This window comes from Lynx rufus, unplaced genomic scaffold (genome assembly GCF_022079265.1).
Source record: "Lynx rufus isolate CCGP_SWC_20201006 ecotype Redwood Valley unplaced genomic scaffold, mLynRuf1.p SCAF_3, whole genome shotgun sequence".
Classification (NCBI taxonomy): domain Eukaryota; kingdom Metazoa; phylum Chordata; class Mammalia; order Carnivora; family Felidae; genus Lynx; species Lynx rufus.
The window spans coordinates 186,188,913-186,203,805 of NW_025814845.1; the positions used below are offsets into that span (position 1 = coordinate 186,188,913).

At 41.0% G+C, this 14,893-nt stretch overlaps 1 protein-coding gene across 10 annotated transcripts in view; it reads left to right on the plus strand.

Annotated features, from left to right (window-relative positions):
• The window catches only part of SORBS2 (sorbin and SH3 domain containing 2), a 102,002-nt gene that overhangs the window by 7,567 nt on the left and 79,542 nt on the right, over positions 1-14,893 (plus strand). Inside the window, exon 1 of one of the 10 annotated variants that reach the window (XM_047092130.1) lies at positions 87-593. The exons of the other annotated variants lie outside the window; for them this stretch is intronic. Within the exon in view, the coding sequence (XP_046948086.1) occupies positions 102-593 (492 nt within the window). The 5' untranslated portion in view covers positions 87-101. Of the gene's footprint in view, positions 1-86; positions 594-14,893 lie in introns of those variants that run through there. 10 annotated transcript variants of the gene reach the window in all.

The window sequence follows — 14,893 nt, forward strand, 5'->3', positions numbered from 1 at the left end:
CCAGCCACACACAGGGTGACATTTTAGATCAACTAGTAACTAACACACAAACTCCCTCCTGTACCAAGTACTTTACTAGCAGAAAACCTCTTGAAGGAACTATGTATTCCAATGATGACTCAAACCAGACAATTGTGTATTCGGAAGAATCTAACACAACTGTGTCATATACCCAAAAAATCACTAACCCACTCCCAGCAGCTGCCAGCACTGGTCCCCCAACAAATGCTGACACCAGCACCCCATTTCTACAAGAGGATTACACGCAGGACTCTCAAACTCGACGAATTTCTACACTGAAACTAATCCATAACCAGGATCTAGGAAGTAGTGTCCACTTTAATACTCCACGGTTGTCCCAACCTGTTGAGGTACCATCGTGGCTCAAAAGGCCTTGCTCACCACCCCCTAACCCAGTGCCTGGGATATACACAGCATCTCTCTCCATTCAGATAACTCCCGTTTCAGGACACGATCCTGAAAGCCACAAACAGCTACCTGAGCTTTCTCCAGAGACCACAAAGATACCTCTTCAGCAAGAGAGACAAAAATCTGCAGTTGCTGCGGCCTCCCAGTCCTCAGACTGCCGGGTGGTACATTACACTTTCCAATCTCTTCTTACAGGTGCTCAGTAGAGACCCTAACTCCTCTGATTTGGGCTTCTTATATAACCAAATGCTTTGTTAGTTTCCGAGCAGGAAGGGAAAGGAGAAAGAAACCGTCTTCTTATTTCAAACCCTACTAAGTTCATCAATAGATTTCTAGGTATCTTTTAATTAAAAAAATACATATCAACCAATGTATATCAAGCAATATATATTGTGTATATGTACACAATATATATATATATATTGTTGTATATATATATATACAACCAACCAATATATATGTGCATATTATATATATAATATACATATATATTATATATATAATTTTATATATATATATATATATATATATAATATGCACAGATTTTTAATCCAGAAATCATGTGCTAACATTTCTTCCCTCTAAGTATTGATGAATTGGTTACCACTGAATACTCTGCAAACCACCTCAGTGCTCAAAGTATTTTTAAGTTTCACAGAAATATTTTTTATGTCAGGCCTTTGAGTGCCTTGATTTACCTCATTGACCTATATAACATAATTAGCAATTACGATTCACTTCGGCAGGGAACATGTATTTTAATTCATCCAGCATTTACTCCTTTGTACCTCAATATTCATTTTCACTGAAACTTGATCCATTTCTACCTCTTAAAATTTATTTCAGGACATAGAGTCGTCAGTCTTTAATATCCAGACTGTTAGGAAGTAAACCCTTATTTCCCTATATGTAAACTGCTCTCATAGTGTCATTCTACTGGCATTTATTAATCATTTAGAAGATAAATGTTCCTCTTCTTGGTTTCTGCAACACGATATAGTGTTAAGAGCATAAGCTTTAAGGATAAACAGCAGGTTTCAGTTCAACTCCATCACTGGCTATGTGATGAGGCAACCTTCTTAACTTCTCTGTCGGTCTGAGCAAAGAAATGAGAATAATAATTAATCCTTAATTCCTAGGTTATGGTAGGACTAGGGAGATAGTGGAAGAAAACTACTCAGCACAGAGCAAGCACTACATATGAGGTAGCCATTAATAAAGATAAAATACAGCTACAGCAGTAGTGGGAGTACTGGAAACGCTAATACCCAAGTAAATAATCTCTATAATACGATTTCCTGTAGCTGCACTATTAAAGATCATCCAAAACACATCCTTGAAGAGATATATTTTTAAACTTTGTAGAAAATCAGACATCTGATTGACACCACATCCCTTTTCCCACCTGTACAGCAGAAACCTTAAGCTTAGATGATTAAAAAGACAAACAGGGCGGGGGGCGCCTGGGTGGCTCAGTCGGTTAAGCATCTGACTTCGGCTCAGGTCACGATCTCGCGGTCTGTGAGTTCGAGCCCCGCGTCGGGCTCTGTGCTGATGGCTCAGAGCCTGGAGCCTGTTTCAGATTCTGTGTCTCCCTCTCTCTGGCCCTCCCCCGTGCATGCTCTGTCTCTCTCTGTCTCAAAAATAAATATTGAAAAAAAGAAAGAAAGACAAACGGGTATTTTCATACCTCTGCTAAAAAGATCTCCATCAGCTGATTGTGATATGCAAAATTAATTCATTAGCGAAATTTCTTTGAATTAAGGTAATATCTTTTGAAAGCCCCTATGAAATATGATAACAATAATTATAATAGCAACTAAAAATACTAGGAGTTTATTATATGCAGGGAAACTGAAGTTCGATAACTTTCTTTTTCCACGGTTTTGTCACTATCCATGCCGACCAGAGATAGTTGGTTTCACTACATAATCCCCAGAGAATCAGCATGAAACACAAATTAAGCCGTTGAGAACCTGTCACTGTTATTCACTGAGCAATTATTTACTGGGTATCTACTATGTGTCAAGTCTGTTCTAGTCACAGAGCTGTATTTGAAACTATCGAGAATTAAAATCTTGCCAGAGAGAGGCAAAACTTAATAAAAAAAAAAAAAACTTAGATTATATACATCAGAAGGAGATTCTGTAAATAACTAAGCAATACTAAGCAGGAATCCGGGGAGCAGAGTCCACGTTATTTGGGGTAGTCCAAGGATCCTCACTGAGAAGACCGAACAGCTTTGAAGGGGCAAGACTATTCCTGTCAGAGAGAGCATCGTGTAAAGGCTTTAAAACTGAAGCATGCTGGGGCTGCTCGAGGACCAGCAGGGAAGCCAGTGGAAAGGAGAGGGAGAAAGGCAGGCACGGAGGAGGCAGAGGGGACGTCAGAGGTGACAGTGGCCAGATGACAGCAGTCCCTGCAAACACTGCAAGGATTTCAACTTTTACTCTCAATAAAAATGGGAGCCACTGGGAAATCTCAAGGCTACCGCAATTGTCATTTAACTCGCGGTCTAACTGAATCATTCTGGCAGCTCAGGGGAGAACAAACTACGCTAGGGTGAAAGGAGACCAGGCAGCCAGTTAGGTGGCTTTTGCAACCATTTACGTGAGAAATGATGGTGCTCAAGGCAGGGTAGAAGCAGCAGAGGTGAGGAGAAATCAGATTCTGGATGTGTTGTGAAAATAGAGAAAACAGGACTGCCTGTCAGACTGCATGGGGGACGTGAGGGAGAGAGAAGAGTGAAGACTGACTCCAAGGTTTTGAATCTTTGCACCTGAGGAGGATGGAATTTGCCAGCCTTTGCCCACACAGACTGGATAACTTCGGGTAGAGCAGGTCTGGGGGAAAATCAGAGGTTCCACTGGGATATGGTAAGTTTGAGGTGTCTATGAGATATCCACATGCAGGGGTGGAGTAAGCGGTCCAATGTAGGAGCCTGGCATTCAGGTAAAGGGTCCAGGTCGGAGATACCAGCCTACAGATGGTTCTCGTAGGCAAGAGACTGAATGAGATCACCAGGGCATGAGTACTGAGAAAACAAGAGGCCCGAGGACTGAGCCCAAGAGCATCCCAATAGTAAAAGAAGGAACCAGCAGAGGAGACTAAAAGAAGCATCCACTAAAGGAGGAGGAAATCCAGGAACATGTGGTATCCTAAAAGCCCAGCAAGGAAAGTATACGGAGAAGGAAGAGATGGTTAACTGCACACAAATACTGCTGACGGGGCAAGTGTACGATGAGTTCTGCTAAGTCATCCTGGAATTAGTGGTGGGTACGGAGACTTTCTTGGAGTGGGCTTAAGAGAGACTAGGAGAAGAGCAATTGGAAAGACATCCTTTCAAGGTCTTATTATTGTAAGCCCTTTCATCCAGTGATTCTCCCTCTCCGAGCCTCAGTCTTTCATCTGTAAAATGGGGATAATAACGGCATTCATCCCCTGTGAAGTTTGAATAACATACTGTATACAAGGAGTCTGGTGTAGGGCCTGCTACATAGTAACCCCTCGATATGTAGAAGTTGTTATTTTAAAATAGTATCCTTTTTCCAAACTCTACCTCTGATGGGGAAAAGGAAATCTGTTGTTTTCCACAACACATTTTTTTAGGAGTGGATTATAGTTTATTTCATCTGACCTGCAGTGTGTTCCATGATGAGAGTGTGTTGCCCTTTATAGCATTTTGTCAAAAGGTGGAATGACATTATTGCACTTTGGGCTCGCTTTTATTGATTGATTGATTGATTGATTGTAGTAAGAATATTTAACATGAGATCTACCCTTTTAACAGATTTTAAAGCGTATCGTTAACTATAGCCACAATGTTGCAGGGCAGATCTTCAGAACGTATTCATGTGGCATAACTGAAACATTATACCTGTTGAACAGCAACCCACGTCCCTCCCAAACCCCCGCCCCTGCCCCTGGCAACCGATTTCCTGTTCTCTGCTTCTCTGAGTTTGACTGTCTTAAATACCTCCTGTAAGCGGGATCGTGCAAGATTTGTCTTTCTGTGACTGGCTTATTTCACCGAGCATAAGGTCCTCAAGGTTCTTCCGTGTCTCACGTGACAGGATTTCTTTCTTTCTTAAGACTGAATAGCATTCCATTGTATGTACATATCACACTTTCTTTACTCCATTCTTCCACTGATCCATATTTAGGCTGTTTCCCCATCTTGCCTATTGTGAAAAATGGGCATTGTTAAGTCTCATTTTCCACGTAATGGCCTCTCACAATGGTGACCTTTGCATTTTAAATACTTACACTCCGCGTTCTGGTGAGAAGTCTCATCAAATACTGAGAGCTGTAGGCTACACTCTATGAATCAGCCCAATATAGGCTCCATTATAAAGAATTAGCCTCCCAAGAAATTACCAGACCCAAGAAACAAAAATTCTCTACACTGAGAAGTGAAAAGGAAACTCCAGTGTTCTACGAGTTCCGTTTACTTTTTTTTTTTTTTTTTTTTTTTTTTTTTTTTTTTTTTTTGCTGTTTTTGTTAAAGTCTGTCTGTTGGTTTAAGAAGAAAACAGCAACCTACTTTTAGGAATTTCTATTCTCTCCATATTTGATGATTGAACATATTGTTCGATTTTCCTACTAATTTATAAATAGAACCAAAATGAGGTGTGTTACCCGACTATCACTGTGGGAACAGATACCCTGTTGCTAAAAAAGTCACATTGTTCTTCAGTGTCAGATAAGCGGAGGTCTAAGCCAGAAGCTTTGAAAAGACAGCAAAAGCGACACCCTAAATATTTTCCCTGGCATTGGTGAACGCTGTTCCCGTTGCTTCAGGAGGATAATCTCGACCCTTCTATTATGAAATAACCTAATCAATCATTTGTCAGAGCCTACTTTCACAGCTGTGGCTGCACATATGTTAGAGACTCAGAGGAGAATTTTATCTCGCTGTCATGCAGAGGAAGGAGCAAAGTCATCTCTGTTGCTCCATGCAATCAAGATGTCTAAGTTAAGGAAGGCAGAATAATGAATAAATGTCAGCAGCGCAGAATGGTAAGAAAGGTTTAGAATACAAAGTATGCTGTCTGGACCAATCCCAACAATACCGCACCGATCGCTCACGTGTTCCATTAGGACGGCCAACCAACATCCCATATTCTTCTCTGTGAGTCTGTTACGCTATCAGCTGATGGCAGTTTTCATATTAATGTTCTCCTTACCCTGCTCTTTGCTTTGGGCAAAGCGTGCCTGTGCTTTCCAGGCATTTCATTTTTTTTTTTTTGTACTAAATGCTTTTTTTGGTACTATACTAAGGACTTTACGTACATTTCCACACTTAATTTTCACCAGCTTTAGGAGAGGGGTTTTACTAATGTCCACATGTTACACATGAGGAAACGGAGGCCAAGGGAGACTAAAGGACCTGCCCAAGTCTGTCTGACTCCAGATCCACAGCTCTTCCAGTAGCTTCCACTGCCTCTACTTTCTTTTTTTTTTTTTTTTTCAACGTTTTTATTTTTTATTTTTGGGACAGAGAGAGACAGAGCATGAACGGGGGAGGGGCAGAGAGAGAGGGAGACACAGAATCGGAAACAGGCTCCAGGCTCCGAGCCATCCGCCCAGAGCCTGACGCGGGGCTCGAACTCACGGACCGCGAGATCGTGACCTGGCTGAAGTCGGACGCTTAACCGACTGCGCCACCCAGGCGCCCATCTACTTTCTGAGATAACCTGACTCCTGAACCCCACCTTCTGGCAACATTCTTAAAATACGACACCTTCCTAGATTCAAAATCATATTCTCCATCAGAGTACCACAGAGGACAGTGGAAATATTCACTCCCCTGGTCAGATACCACACTGTGTGTCCGAATCTGGGTGACAGTTTTGGATCACTTGCACCCACAGGTAGGTACTATAATGCTGTTAAGATCTCTGGTAAAAGGGTCCTCCTTATGAGACTATAGGGCAATCTTGTATCACTGAAATGCCAGTGGTACAGCCAGGCCTTCGGGGAACAGGGGAATGACCAGTTAGCTACTCTTTCCCCATCTTAGATGCCACCTAGATCCTTCTGTCCTCTGTGAGTCAGCCTCGTTCTCTCTTAGCTTCTATCCTCTCATTGCTTCAAGTGGTCTGTGGATTCCTATGACATTGTCTGGTGCCAGTTATGCATGGACTTGTGTCTGGGGTTGTGGGGAACACTACTGCCTGACTGGGACATTCAGTGTCATATAATTCAAATTCCCCGGCAGGAGGAAGTGCCTAATTGGCCCAGTTCAGTTCAGTTATTCTCCTGAACAGTCAGCTGTGGCCAGAGAAATGGAATCGCCTAATACAAACATGGCTGCCAGGTACTTCCTCCCCAGCATCCTCAGGAGGGGCAGAGAGAGGAGGTTGATTATTACAGAAGCAGGAAGGGGGGGGGGCGGGGGGGAGGTAAAGATTGACTTTTATTTTTCCTAAAAATTCTTAAATTGTTTATTTAAAAATTATGGAAATTCAAAGTCTTAACAATGAGATGGATAATTATATTATAAAACTCCATTATAAGTACCCATCAGCAATTTCCATTATTTGGTCATCCATTTTCAACGGTCAACTCCAGTTATCCTGGTAGTGTTTTAAAATCAACATAAGACACCATTCCCTTAAGTTAGTAGAAATTTTAGTACCTTTATCCAACGAGTGAAGAGAAAAAAAATAATGAAAGAACCATTATGACACCCAACAAAATATAAATGATTTCTCAGTACAAGGGGACTGATTCTTATGTAATTCCCTCCTAGATTTTTTTATTCAAGTAAATTACTGTCTACTCAATGGAAAAATAGAGAATAAAACCAGTCAAATCCCTTGCTTGATATTTCTCAAGTATTCTGTATGCTCCTCAAGAAAGGAGACCTACAAGATTAAGGTGCCAGACCACAGTAGCATGTCAAGCCAACTGGAGCCCAAGACAGAAATAAAAATACGTGCCCATATATATATGTTGTTATGTATTGTTAATTTTTTCTAGAACATTGAAGTCATTTTTAAAATATTGGGAAGTTTAAAAAGTAGGTGCATTAAAACCAACATTACGTTTCAATATTTTATTTACACAAACAGAATTTACTATAATCTTACTTCCTCTTAATTGAAAATTGTCTTCTTTGTGATCATTGTTAGTCAAGGGGAAATTGTCTAACACAGCTATTCTCTCCACTGAAAATGAGTTCAGGAAAAAGAAGATTTGGGAAATTTTACTGATGGGTTTGCTTTCATTAAAAAATCCAGGATACAATTTTTTCCTTTTTCCTTGGTCTTCAGTGTGACTTGTCATGCTATTTAAATTTTTGGTATTTGGTTCTGTATGGATTTTTGGGGGGACATTGATTTTGATTTTTTTTTCTAAGATTGCATGAAAATAATGTTTGTCTCAATTACTGCATTTTTTTTTTTTTTTAATTTTGAGAGAGAGAGAGTGCATGCACAGGGGAGGGGCGGAAAGAGAGAGAGAGAGAGAAAGACAGAACCCCAAGCAGGCTCCATGCTCAGTGTGGAGACTGACGCAGGGCTCGATCTCACAGTTTGTGAAATCATGACCTGAGTTGAAATCAAGAGCCAGACACTGAACTGACTGAGCCACCCAGGTTCCCCCCAGGTACTGAATTTTTGTCACTCCTTTCAATTTTGCACCCAAGATAAGGGTCTCCGCATGTCCCCTGAGGCCTGGAGTTGCCGGACTATGCTTCCTTTCCCTGTGCCCCAGTTTTATACCAAGCCCACAGCCGACGACCCTTTCCTCACCTCCAGCTTCTGGATGTACAGAGTCAGCAAACTGACGGCCCACGGCCTTGTAACTATAGATACGTTTGGCTGGCCTGCCACGGGGTTTATTTTATTTCTAATTTGGCCGCCTTTCGGGGGAACATGCCTTCTCCATCCTACTGTGGTTCTCACTATTCCCTCTTATCTAACGCCTGACCTGATCTACCCATTCTGGGTACATTCCTGGCCCTGGGTAGGCACTTGAGTTGGCAAGGCCTACGCACGACCAATACACCTTTTCCGCTGCTGAAACTCATCCTTCCTGAGCCTCCTCGTTCCTTAGTTCCTCAAGGAGTCCAGCCTCGAGTGAGTGATCTCTTTCATCCACAACTTCACCTTAGCGTTCTGGGTTGAATTCATGCGGACCCAGATGTTCAATGCTGCTCTCTCTTGGAATATTGAGTACCTTGGGGTTTAAGCGCTGTCCCTTTCCTTTGTAGAAACCAGGCAGCAGCAAACTGGTGTCTCTAGGTCCTCTCTCCCTCCCAGCTCAACAGTTGGAGAAAGTGAAAAGGAACTTATACCCACAAAAGTTGGGGACTGTGGGCCTACAGCCAAGCACCTTAACCTTACATGTCTTGGAAGATGGAGACGCAAAACAACTCTGATGATTTTCTGCAGTCATCTGTCTGTCTGCCACGAAATTCAGCAGGAAAACAAATTCTCTTGTGTTACGTTAGCGTTTCCTACTCCAAGTAGTCTGGATTGACTTTTCAATCCTCTTCCCTTTTCAGGCTCTTGCCCCTACTCTTATCACATTTTCCTCAGAGAAACATGTAGCATGTGGTTTTCTCTCCTGCTGTTGTCTAAGAGGGCATCTCATCAACGAGGAGACCAGGGTCATGCAAAAAACTAGTCTAAGATGTAATTTACATCTTTATGGCAAGCTATTTCAAAGCTTTTGTGTGAGTAACCTATAGACTTGATTTTTTTTTTTTTTTAGTTTCATCTATAGCAATTTAAATGTGGTATGACTCACCAAGATGCATTCCATCTGTTACACACACGCGCATTAGGACTCAAAATTGTGAGCATATCAGGAGGTAGGGAGAGAAATTCGCAAAGTGAAAGAGTTCTGCACACAAGCTCTTGAAAGAACAAATGAATGGAGAGAGACCATTCCTAGACACCATGCCACACAAACAAACTGATCATATTACCCATGACAACCGTGGTTTTAGAGACAATCTGCTTTAGCATTTGACATGTTTCAAGTCCAAAAGGATACATACGGTAAGCCAATCCAGGGAGAGATACAGTCATTGGCTTTTCCTCTTAATTTTGAAGGGGAAAGAACTCCTTTGAGCAGATAACTCAAATCCTTTGGCATTATTTATATTATTTAACGGAATTTTCACTGAGCGTAAGTAAAACTAAAGAGACCCATGTTACATGGAAAGCTCTTCAGTGGAATTACATTATTATGAGAAATTCCATGGACACCGTACTCACCCAAGATAGCTTTGTATTGAATTGCATTCAGAATTCTAGCAAAATCCTTACATTTCAAATTATAATTATTGTAGTTTCATAATATTATAGTTTTACTTCGTAATAGTGTAATTTTACTTTATTATAAAAATGTAATAATAACATGCATACATTACTACGAGAATCTTTTAAATTCTGGGTAACTTGGAGATTTGTGTCAGTTAATTCTAGAGATTTTTAAACTGTATACAGTAAAGGGGGCATCTGGGTGGCTCAGTTGGTTGAGCGTCCAACTTCGGCTCAGGTCATGATCTTGTAGTTCGTAAGTTCAAGCCCCACATCAGGCTCTCTGTTGTCGGCACAGAGCCCGCTTCAGATCCTCTGTCCCCTCTCTCTGCCCCTCCCTGACTTGCGCTCTCTCAAAAATAAATAAAACATTAAAAAAAAAAAACCCGTAGAGACAGTAAAAAAGTATCACTTTCAAAACAAGTGTGTTTAAACAACAACAACAGCAATCATATTAAATAAAAATAGGATAAGGAAACCTGTCTTTTTATCCAGGGTTAGAATTTCTTAACTTGTCAGATTAATCGAACAAGTTGAGAAATCAGATTGTTAGATTATGGTATCCACAATCCCCAAAGTTTATGCGGAATTTTATGTAGGCGTGAATTTGTACACTTTTCTTAAGAGAAGAGTCAATAGTCTTCATCACATTTTTTAAGCTGTGACTAAGAGAAACCTTTTTACGTATTTGTTTTAGAAGTATTTGTTTAAAAGGCTGAAGAAAAAAATTAATTATGACTTTTTATGAGAGGAACAGTTGTATGGCACCAACTGTTAGGAAAACGCTGGCTGGCCAAGAACACCAAATAGTACCACCTAAACTTTTCCTAGGCAAGATTTCTAAGTTTATACGGTTTTCTTTAATTCATTCCTCACCCTGGTATTAATGTCCTGCAATACTTCTGGCTATCTGGCTTACAACTGGCACCACACCAAACACTCAAAAACAAAAACAAAAACAAAAACAAAACAAAAAAACCTCTATTCTGAAGGGGGAAAGGAAGAATTAAGAAAAAAAAATTCTTTTTTGCTTCAAAGTTTCATTTGCTCATGATGAGGCTGATGTTTATCATCACAGTTGACATGTGTGGGTAGACATGACGATGGTCAGAAGAGATAGCTAGAAAGCCTGTAATGGGCCATCCGCTCTCTTCCTTTGACAGACAGCCCCTCCACCATGGTTTTTAGCCTCTTGGGTTATATAGCCTTGGAGGCATTAAAACTTATTTTTCCCCAGTTTCTTTCTCCTTTACCTAAGACTTAAAACCAACAGTGGCTCTAACCAACTAAGGTATCTTCTAACCATCATCAGGGGCTGGTTTTTGTCTTCACTTCATTTTCACAAACAGGTGTCTCCATTTGCACAGTTAGGATATTTTAAAGTTCAATTCTTTTAGTGTTTTATAGTGAAATCAAAATATCCTTTCCACTTGATTGTTTTTAGTTCCATCGTTCTTTAGATCTGTAAGTCAGAAAAAAATGGGGTAACCTGTTTTTTGGGGGGGGGATTATTTCCAGGGGGGAGGCAGTCGGGGGAAATCTGCTATAAGATTTTTCTATTGAAGCGAAAGGAATTCTGCTGGCCAATAGACGACCTGATATTATTTTGCTGTCACAGGGACACAATACAAAACTTCTGAGGGAAAAATTCCATGATGCCAAGCCTCTCAAGCCCCCACCCAAAATTACAATGCAGTGCTACGTGAAAACTGGTCTTATTTCCAAGAACACTTACCGGATTTATTTTCCTCACTTTTTCATGCTTGCTCTGTACTGAATGCCGGTAACTAATCCTTTGAATATATTTCTTAAAAGGGCTTGCAAATACAGCTGATGATTAAGCTGAATAAAGCCTTCTCTGCCACATTGCAAAAAGAGATGTTCTTATTAACTGAATAATTTATATCTCTTGTTATGTTTCCCTCATACTCAGCCTGGAAACCAGACCTTAGCTGCCCATGTGCCAGAGGTAAATGCTTCACAGGCTCACAGGCAAAGCACACCAGAAGCCTCTTCACGCTTTTCCTTCCGTGGTGCTTTTGAACTGAACCACTTCTTACCTGACGGCGACCCCAGCCCAGCCTCACCGACTCTGTCACCACCTGCTGATCTGGGGCCTTCACACCTGCATAGACCCCCCCCTCCCTCCCCGAGCCTTTCACACTGCTTTTTGCAAACTCCTTCCCCTCGCTCCTGTCCTCCCTGCCCACAGCCACACCGCAGACTCTCTCCCTTACAGACTTGTCCTGCTCCTCCGGTGAGTTCTCCCCAACCATCCCGCATGCGCTCAGGAAGCTGACTCTGACATCCCTGACCGTTCTGCTTAACTGACTGAGCCACCCAGGTGCCCCTGACGTCCCTGACCGTTCTGAAACGCCTTCCTGACCGTGGGTCAGAGGTCATCTGTGACAGACTGCAGCACCAGGTGGCCATGCGGGACATTATTCTTCCTTCCTTTGCCTCCGCCACTTTTTAAACAGATCCCACGGGCCAGACACAAGGACTGATTGATTTCTCGTCTGGCATCTCACTTTGCTGCCAAGCGTTTTTATTCACGTGGGTGTAAATTATACCTAAACCGATTCCGCACAGTCTGTCCAGAAAATGCTCTACAGTCATCCTCATAAGCCTACTTTCCGCTGAAAAAGTCAACTGTCTTCTGATTCATTAAAAAAAAAAAAAATTTTGATGTTTGTTTATTTTTGAGAGAGACAGAGCATGAGTGGAGTGGGGCGTGGGGGAGTGTAAGGTGGGAGGCAGAGAGGGAGACGCAGAATCCGAAGCAGGCTCCAGGCTCCGAGCTGTCAGCACAGAGCCCGACGCGGGGCTCAAACTCAAAAACAGAGAGATCATGACCCGAGCCAAAGTCAGACGCTTAACCCACTGAGCCACCCAGGCGCCCCTATTCTGATTCATTTCAGAGTCGTTTATATTTACACTGTGTTGCTCTAGCTAATGGGTTGTACAGTGATTTGTTTGATAAGTAGTTATCTCAAAAAAAGAATAAATTATCTCAGAAATTTAGATAAGTATACATATATTATGATGATCAAGTTATAGCAAAAGTCTTCACATTTTTCCACAATTTTAACCCAGTCTTAAATCCTGGTAGATAACAGTTTACCTCTGAGATTTATATGAATTTGTCCTGTGTGAATAGTTCACATACCCTTGTTTCTCGCATACATAATTGCTGACCGCATGATGCTAATTCTCCCTTCTCTTTCACTAACCGCTACATCTTTTGAACCTATCTGTCTTATGGGGGGGAATGATGTAACTACTCCTAGTCTACACTGCAGAAATTTAGCCCTCTGATCTTTTGGAATTGTTTTTCCTGAGCCATTCTGGGTTAGACATTTATGAATTCATTTATTGTTTTATATACCAATAATTCATCTTTCATTTAGAGCAATACATAAATACTCCCCATACAAATGATATCATTTAAATATGTCTATATGGCAAGAGTCCCTAGCAAATGATTTATGAATAACTAAATGCTTTCAGATTTTAAGGCACAGATTTTCTTTTTTTTTTTTTTTTAAGTTGATTTATTTTGAGAGAGAGAGAGCATGAGGGTACAAGCAGGGGTGGGGCAGAGAGAGAGGGAGAGAGAGAATCAGAAGCAGGCTCTGCACTGGCAGCATACAACCCAACATGGGGCTCAAACCCACGAACTGTGAGATCACGACCTGAGCTGAAATCAAGAGTCAGACACTTCACGGACTGAGCCACCCAGGCGCTCCTAACGCACACATTTGCCATCACATAGAATGTATAGACAATGGCTTCGGTTTGAAAGGTATCTAACTTTAGGCAAACAAAAAAAGTGGAGAATTTTTTTCTAAAATTGATTTTATGATGAAGTTTGAAATAAGCACCATTGTAAACAAAATTTTAGTTGTGCTACATAATTTTTATGTCATGTCAATATCATAAACCTGAAAATTTCATGCACGGAGAAATAGTATAAGCCACATGCTTTTCAAGACATCGCAATTATAGAAGACAAAAGACTTTTTAGTATCTTTCTTAAATACTTAACAATGCTTTAAATGGGGTTTAGTGTTCATTCAATGGTTGGGTATAAAACTTTGCCATGAAATGTTCCCATTAGTGACTGGCTACAGAAAAAACAAAACAAAACAAAACAAAAACCCCTCACTTTGCAGGGCTAACACCCTACCTGCCAGTACAGTGCCAGTACAGTACAGTGGTTCTGGGATTCTCCATGTTCTACTATGTTTTCAATAGTTCTCCGTTTTTGGGGCGCCTGGGTGGCGCAGTCGGTTAAGCGTCCGACTTCAGCCAGGTCACGATCTCGCGGTCCGTGAGTTCGAGCCCGCGTCGGGCTCTGGGCTGATGGCTCAGAGCCTGGAGCCTGTTTCCGATTCTGTGTCTCCCTCTCTCTCTGCCCCTTGCCCGTTCATGCTGTGTCTCTCTCTCTGTCCCAAAAATAAATAAACGTTGAAAAAAAAAATTAAAAAAAAAAATAGTTCTCCGTTTTAAAACTTCAAGGAATAGTAGGGCCTTTAACCAAAAACACAGAACAGTAATAGCATATAAAATTATGTACTAACCAATTCAATTTGCTATACTTAAGACTCCTTAGGAGCCTGAAAGGCCTACATACATATAGTCTTACAGGCACACTCAGAGCTAACTAGAACTGAACTTAGTTTCAAGTTGCAGTTCAAATTGCACATAGGTCGCCCCTGAGATAATTTTCCTAATAAGTATTACACTATAACAATAAAGTATTTTCTAAAATTCTAATGGTATGATTTCATTAGTAAAATCCTGGTCCGTTTAACATGATGAAAGATGAAGTCTATTTGCAATATTTATTTTCTTAACCCATAATCAATATTATTGAAACTATCAAAATAGGATTCAAGCCAACTTTTCTAAGTTTAGTAACACAGTAACATGATGGTTTTTCATAAGAATTCTGCTTTTAACACTCATTGTAACACATTATAGCAATAGTACCATAATTATATTTACAAAGAACAACCAAACCAATTTGGGCAAGGTGGCAAAAATATCCTCAGGTAATTTATCAAACTTGTAGACAGTCTCTGAGGCATTTGGGTGGGCCAGTGCCTCGGATCATTTGAATGTCCAGCGCTGTTCAGGTATAAGACCTATAAGATATGGTGGTTTGTGACAGGAGAGTGGTTTCT